This window comes from Anopheles nili, chromosome 3 (assembly GCF_943737925.1).
Source record: "Anopheles nili chromosome 3, idAnoNiliSN_F5_01, whole genome shotgun sequence".
NCBI lineage: Eukaryota > Metazoa > Arthropoda > Insecta > Diptera > Culicidae > Anopheles > Anopheles nili.
The window spans coordinates 5,502,329-5,509,663 of record NC_071292.1 but is presented as its reverse complement, the minus strand read 5'-3'; the positions used below and the strand labels follow the sequence as shown (position 1 = coordinate 5,509,663).

The 7,335-nt window shown below is 48.2% G+C and overlaps 1 protein-coding gene across 1 annotated transcript; it reads right to left on the bottom strand.

The window, feature by feature from the left end:
• Nucleotides 1-801: 801 nt before the first annotated feature.
• On the bottom strand, nucleotides 802-3,591 carry LOC128727636 (RNA-binding protein Rsf1). Its single transcript, XM_053821566.1, has one exon. It carries the CDS (start codon nucleotides 2,827-2,829, stop codon nucleotides 2,149-2,151), a length of 681 nt encoding a protein of 226 aa, XP_053677541.1. The 5' UTR covers nucleotides 2,830-3,591; the 3' UTR covers nucleotides 802-2,148.
• Nucleotides 3,592-7,335: the final 3,744 nt, after the last annotated feature.

Here is a 7,335-nt window from a genome sequence, read left to right as displayed (position 1 = left end):
CATCGATGGCTCTGAAGTCTCGGTGTAGGCTCTGTTGTAAGCATAACACACTGTTCGGGCGTTTCGAGCGCGAGAATGGAAGATCTCAGCCGCGTAAGGGAGCTCCAACATTCAAGCCACCGAGAGAAAGGGAGAGAAAAGAGCAGACTAATGATGGTTTTTTTTTTGCTTCATTTCAGTCCGGTCTGTTGGGGGAGGAAACCTCAGCAAGCACAGACTGGATCACGTCATCGCGTTGCAGCAATATGCACTGGTTACAGTGTGTGCCAAAGTAAACGCAAGAGCCGCACGCCACACACAGTTGATGTCGTTCTTTTCGCTTTCTAAACGTACCAAATGGTCTGTGGCAGATGCACATCGGGAGCGTGTTGTTTACACACGCCACCGGCGATGCGACGAGGACCAAACAAGACGACCCGGCTCCAGCCCTCGCGTTAATGAAAGCATACCTTCTATGCTAGGGTCCCGTGGGCGCAACAACTCGCGTACCCGTGTAGAAGGAAAAGCCCAAAACAGAACCATAAAACTGAGGGAGAAAGAAGATCGGCTTTTCCGGTCGCCCGCACGGATGGACGATGGAGCAGTTTCGTGATGTCCTTTTCACAGGTGCGTGTCTGGTCGCCAGGAAAGGTTCAAATGAGGTCAACCGAAACGGAACCTGTTCTAATGATGAAAGCATAGAATTGAGGCAAAGCAGAGGAGTCAAACCCACACGGACCACACCACGTGCGAGCGACAGGGGTGTCTTTCCAATATTTTTCGGATCCAAACAGCAATTGATTTCACGTGTGCGCTCTTGGTGGGGTGGTTACCAGCATGACTTTTATTTTGTTGTAGTTTATTTGTATTTCATTTGACTCTGGAAGAATGTGGTTGTCGTACAAATACGAAACTATTCTCCGTCCGTAACTAGTGTGAAAAGAAACCGCCGACAACGTTCTTTTTTGGCATGGAAGCGTCGAAAAGGATCGAGTTTTTCCTTTTTCACCGCGTGTATCTCCGTTTTCTCCTCATGCTCAACGGACAGCGCGCTTCTTCGTACTTGTGAGATCCGAGAACCGGCGTGTGGCACTTCGCGGGCACCATTTGGTGCTGAAGGCGAACGCGCCACAAAATAAATATCTAATTTAAACTGTAGTACTACTAATGCTGTCGAAGACACAAATCGCACTCTAATTCCATTTTGTTATAGTTCCACTCGATGCATTTTTTAAAGGTGTGTATGTACTTGTGTTTTTTTTTTGTTTAAATTTGTCTACATCCAGCACGCTGGTTAAAAACTCTAAACTGTCGTTCGTGGTGGAGCTGCGGAGTTTTTTTTTGTTTTCGCCACGATTTCCGAAAGCAGAAGGATCTTGTTACATTTTTGATGCTAATTTGTTGGGCTTTCGTATTTAAAATGTTCGGTGCTTTGCCACATACACACGCGCGCCGGGTACGTTAAAATGCTAACGAAATCATGCAAAATTGTCCATTTAAGGGATTTTTGTTTTGGCTAGCATTGACACAGTTGAAATGGACGACAAACCACGGATACACGTTAATGAGCGTTAAATAAATAATAACTCAAACATCTTGTACAGTTCCTGTTCGTGTCATTAAAATGGGATTTCGTAGTGCTCTTATGACAAATGTTTTACAAATGAATGTAGTTCCACCTGTTTGGAGAGCCGTAGACAGAAGTCCCTACGTTCGTCAACGGATACCGGTTTAGACAAGAATGGAGCTCTAAGGATTCTTTTCCTTTTTATGCACTAAATGAAAACAAACAAAAGCTCTAACGCTATGCCGTATTCGAAAACATGTCATGTTGCATTCGCTGTACGAATGCAAATAGTTCCTAAGCCTAAAAGTGTGATCGTACAACCGATGGGGATTTTTTTTTCATCTTGTTTAATTCTTTGTCCTACGCTATGGTGAACCCTCACCGGACTCACGGGAAATGAAAAAAAAAGGATAATGCTAACACGCCGGAACAGATGGGAAAGGATACTTTGTAGGCCCCGATCGCGAAATATACAGGATCTCGCTTAAATGCTACGTGAAGCCCCATCGACCAGAGTTTATTCCACACGAAAAAAAGGACCTTCACGGTTACCGAAAGGATGATTTGAGCGAAGGAATGCGGCACAGCTTGGGCACCCCGCTTTAGTACCGCCCGCGCCCACCAACCGGCGATCGAGAACGGAAACGTCCGCCCCCACCACCACTGCTGCGACCTCCCCCGTAGCCACCGCCTCCGCCACCACCACCGAAGCTTCCACCGCTGCTACCGTAACCACCGTCTCGTCCGCCATCCCGGCTGTATCCGCCGGTAGACCGACCGCCACCGCCACCGCCTCCACCGCTGCCGTAGCCACCGTCGAACCGCCCAGAACTGCGACTTCCACCGCGGAAGCTGCCACCACCGCTTCCGCCGCCACCGCCGCTGCTACCGCTTCGATAGCTCGAGCCGCCATCGCGGAAACCACCACGAGATCCGCCATTCCGGAAGCTGCCACCGCTGCTGCCGATGCTGCTACCGCCGCTGCCACCGTTTCGCCCCGGTGGACCACGGAAACCGCGGGTGGCCCCGCGCGGGTTCCGCCGACCCTTCGAGATTTCGACGCGCAGCTTCGAACCGAGGATGTCCTGGCCGTTCAGATTGTCGCAGGCCGTTTCCGCTTCTTCCTTGTTTTCGAACTCAATGAACGCGAAACCTGGGGGATTGAAAGCTACCCAGACTGAGTTCAATTTACCGTACTTGGTGAATTCGCCCTCGAGATCCTCCTTCTTCACCTTGTCGGTGAGGTTGCCGACGTACACGCGTGTGCCTTTCTGATCGCTCATTTTCGCTGTACGCTGTGCAAAAGCAGATCAAACAATTTTTGTGTTTAAACCAAAAATAAGCCCCCCGCACGCTCGCTCTCTTTGTGTTGCTCCCACAACCCCAAACACACACACACACCCACGCACGTATGATCGCTAGTTTGCCCTTTTACGCTTACACGCACAGGATCGCGAAGGATGCGCTGGCAATCGAAGGATGCGGATGCGCTCGAAGAAGTGTCGTTGTTGCACAAACGCTCTCTCTCTCTCTCTCGCTCTATCTCTCTCTCTTTTTCGCACGCAGTATTTGACACCGACTTGTTTCGCCGATGCAGCTGCAGAGGATCGTCGACGTTACTATTTTTCGCACTCTTGCGCTCTCACTCTCTCTCTCTCTCTTTCTTTTGTGCTTCGAGGATCGCCGTAGAAGCCAACGGGAGGGGGTGTAGAAGTTAGTGCCGACGGCGTCGATGGAAACACCCCGTCGACTTCGTGTGGTAGGACGTACGTAGTAGAGGTAGTAGCGCGCAGTAGTACTTCGACGTGTTTGACTGTGGAATTGATCAGAATAGTGGGTCGTAGCGAAATAGATTACTTGTACAACAGTGGCTAGGTAGAGATGGTTTTGTTTGTTTGTTTGTTTGGTTGGTGGAAGTAGAAGAAGAAGTGTCTGATGTGTCTTAATACGGCATTGGTTTTGTTTGTTTTTTGTTTTAATTTGATCAAGCGAAATGCCAACGATGCTGCGAACGGGAGCTGCGAAAGTCCTTGTTCACTTCGCGATCTCGCTCCCACTATGCCGGCAGCAGGTTGTGGCACCTTCGCTTTCGCTACTTGAAACATTCGCACGGTTAGGATGTTTTTTTTTTGTTGGTAGTGGGAAGGTTCTAATGCAGTGGAGGAACCCAAGAAGGACATCAAGCTATGCTTTTTGTTTGTATGTTTGTAGGCTTTTACTAGATAGTACACACCGAACTCTGCCACGAGAAACATTCAGTATGCGCGCCTATCATTCGGCAGCAGGCTTCTATGGGGTTTTGGTTTTCTATAAAGCATGCAAGTAGGAGTAACTGGAATGAGTGTGTGACAAAAAAAAACGGAAACGAAAACAAACCGCGGGAAACCCGTAAAATCGTGGAAAACGAAACCAAACACGATCACAAAAAAACAGAAACGGAACGGAACCCGAGCCCGATCAAAAGTTCTGGTTCTAGTACTACTACTGGAACTGGCGAAAAACGAAAAAGTTCGTGCTGAAGCAGCAATTGTACAGCTGTTGTAAGTAACGAGAGCAAATACTATTGGGCATGCACAGATCGATCGTTCGATTTGTTTCGTTCTTTAAACACCGGAATGCGTAGCTGAGCGTCGCGTTTTCGAAGGAGCATAGAACGTAATTAATAACGCAGGAAACACTGCAGGAACGCTACGAAGAACTGAAACAAAAAATCATGACACGCGGCGTCGAGTTGTGGAGAGGGCAGTCAGTTTCGTCGCTACTACTTCGTCCTGGCGATGACTAGAGAGAGCGGGCTAGTGCGGTTTTTTTTTGTTTTTTTGTTTGGCGAAGAAATACTGAAAATCAACACGACGAACAAAAATGAAGAGTATGCGTGGAAGAAGAGAGAGATAGATAGAGCGCGTTCGCGTTAGTAGATATATCTTGCCGCTGTTGTAGCCTGCTTCTCGGCGTGCTGTGGATTAGAGAGCTCTGCCGATCGGATTGGCCCGATTTTTGTGTGCCCGGGTGTTGGTGACAGTAGTCAGCAGGACATGGTAAGGACATGTACTTGCTTGTATTGTATTTTTTTAAATGCTACGCTTTTGGTTCGTTTATCAATCTCATCCACGAGAACAGAGGCACAACAGCAGGACCCGCCTGGCGATTAATAGAGGTTGCGCTTTTGAAGAGGTCGCGGGATTTGATGATATGTCGAAAGAGGATGGGTTTTTTTAGTAGACGCTCGGAATTAGACAGCGTACTCGAACCTGCTTGCACGGGGTGGTCGGTTTCGGGGGTTTCGATTGCTCTGATGAAGATGGTTTGCTTTTGGCGCGAATTGTGTATACTGTTTTGCTTTCTACGGGGATAGAGGTACATTGTGTGCAAGCTGAAAAACACCATGCAGTTTCGTAGTTTCGTCGTCGAAGTCGTCGTCGTCGTAGCGAGCCAGATTGGGTCGTCGGAAGAAGGTGGTTTCGATACGCAAATAAACTCGACGGAAACGGAAATAAAAAAAAAGGATAAAACAAAACTATGCAGGCGACGTACGTCGCCACCAACCACACAACAGGACACGGGACGTGCGCTAAAGATGCTTTCAACGGAAACACAAACGTAAAGAACGTACAGAGGCGGCGTAGAGTGTGTTGCGGATTGTAGTAGGATATTGGCTGGGTGGGTGAACTTTTTTTTTATCGTTTTAGTAAACCCGAGTTGAGCCAGGCTCAGGAATGGCCTTGCGTGTCTGCAACATACAACAGCTGGTAGGGCCCAGACCGTGAAAAGCAGTCAAGCGCGAGAAACACGTAGAAACAAGCGCAGGAACACATGGAATCAACGATGGATCGAAGCGGTGGCAGTATGAAGTACGCAATAAAGAGCCTATATATGAACAACTGGACAGATCACTTGACAGTTCCCATTAACGATGCAATAGGAGATCAAGTTGGCGTCGATTTAGCCGGTTTCTAAGCCCATACATAGAAGTGCACCCGATTTGAAAACATAGATATAATGCAGTGGGCATTCACACCAACGACGGAATAGAACAGGGCTACTTTGTCGTGAAGAAAAAATCTAGCAAAATACGATACTGACCGAAACACGGTTAGCCAAGCTGACCCAGGACACGGAGCAGTCTAGGCAGTGTAGAGGAGGTGTTTGTGTTCGCGGTTTTTGGCATTCGACGTTAGGCGTTGTAAGGCAAACGGTTCGCTCTTAAAACTCGTGCAAGAGTGGTGGAAATTTTGTAACATTGGCACTGTTTTCGAAAATAGCTTACTCGCCCAGCCGCCATTGCCGTTTCTCCGGCATGGAAGAATTTCACAAGCAGTGGGAGGGATGAAAGTGAGTTAACCTTTTCGGTACATTTCACGATGCAACGTGTGCATATGAGGATGCCAGCGAGACAGAGGGAGTAAAAGGCGGTGGAAAAGCGTTAATGTATGATGTAGCGCGTGAAAGGGATAACGAAAAATGCATGAAGGGAAAGGAGAAAATGTGGAGCAAAAGAAATAGATGAGGGTTTTCTGCGACTGAAACACACACGTGAATCGAGTGTGCATTTGCAGCGCTTGCGCACAGCTGCTCGGCGTGGAGCACCAAAACGCATAAAGGTTGAAAAATAGATCCAAGGAGGCCACGGTTTCTGCTCTTTCCCGTTCGGGAATGGTTCGATGGGTACGTGCCCGACCGTGCGATGCCGCAGAACATCACCAAAAGAGCTATATTTTAAGAACCGGAGTAAAATGTTTGCCAAAGCTGTTCAGAAATTGCTGACCGCGGGGCGTACTAAATGAGCATGAAAATTGCCGTCACTTCCGTACAGAAGGAACCGATTCGAAGGGATGGAGGCACCAAGTACCAAGCTCGGCAGGGAATGGTCGCATTATGTGCGAGTTTATTGGTTTCCGGTGGGTGGTGATGAATGACTGTTCCAACCCATCATCGCAAGAGCAAGCGCGCAGAAGTGGGTGGGTATGATAAGTGTCGCAGGTCGAATGAGGGTTGGCTTTTTTCTCGCATAATACTCAAGGGAGCAGGCAGGGTTCGTCTGGGACAAAATCATACGGGAAGCTCTGGTGTTTTTCTTGGGCTTTTTTGAACGAAGAGAAAAACTAGATTTTGAACGGTGGTGGAAATGGTTACCGTCGTCGTCGAGGGCGATTCTCGTGAGCGGGCGGGACGGCTTGGTGTGAGCGGTAGCGGCCACCGAAGGAACACGGAGTCAGATGGAAGGGTGGTGGTTTGGCTGGTGCATCCGGTGGAGCACCAACGAGTGGTTGATATTCGCTAACCGACGGTTAGGGCAAGCGGGGTCGGCGACTCGCAGATGGTATGCACGAACGGCGTTGTGCAGATTCGATGGCGGCAGCTGGAGCAGTAATTTTCCGGATATACCGAATTTTCCGGAAAAATCGATATGCGCACCTTCCACCAAAAATGGCGGCGATGGGTGTCGGCGTAGCGATTTGGGTTTTGACGTCGAATTTAACACACTGGATGACTAGTGAGGGATCGACAGATGATTGCAACGGATTCACGATGATTTAGCCAGTTCACTTTCAGATTTGCATCAGAATTTGGTCTTATCAGACGCAATTTTGAGCCACTTTTTCACGGAGAAAAATTGCGAAGTACTTTCCTCTTCAACAATAACAATCTCAATGAAAATGAAGCTAGTGGTGGCCTGGCTGTTGTGCAATTATGAATAGTTCCATTCCCGTCAATTCTCGGGTGAGAACATATCCATTTTATGTCTTTTAAAAGATATTATAGTATGCTGCAAAATCTCAAGCAGAACA

What these genes read in the sequence shown, in the direction of transcription:
- LOC128727636 (XM_053821566.1), bottom strand. Translation starts at nt 2,829, where the DNA reads ATGAGCGATCAGAAAGGCACACGCGTGTACGTCGGCAACCTCACCGAC.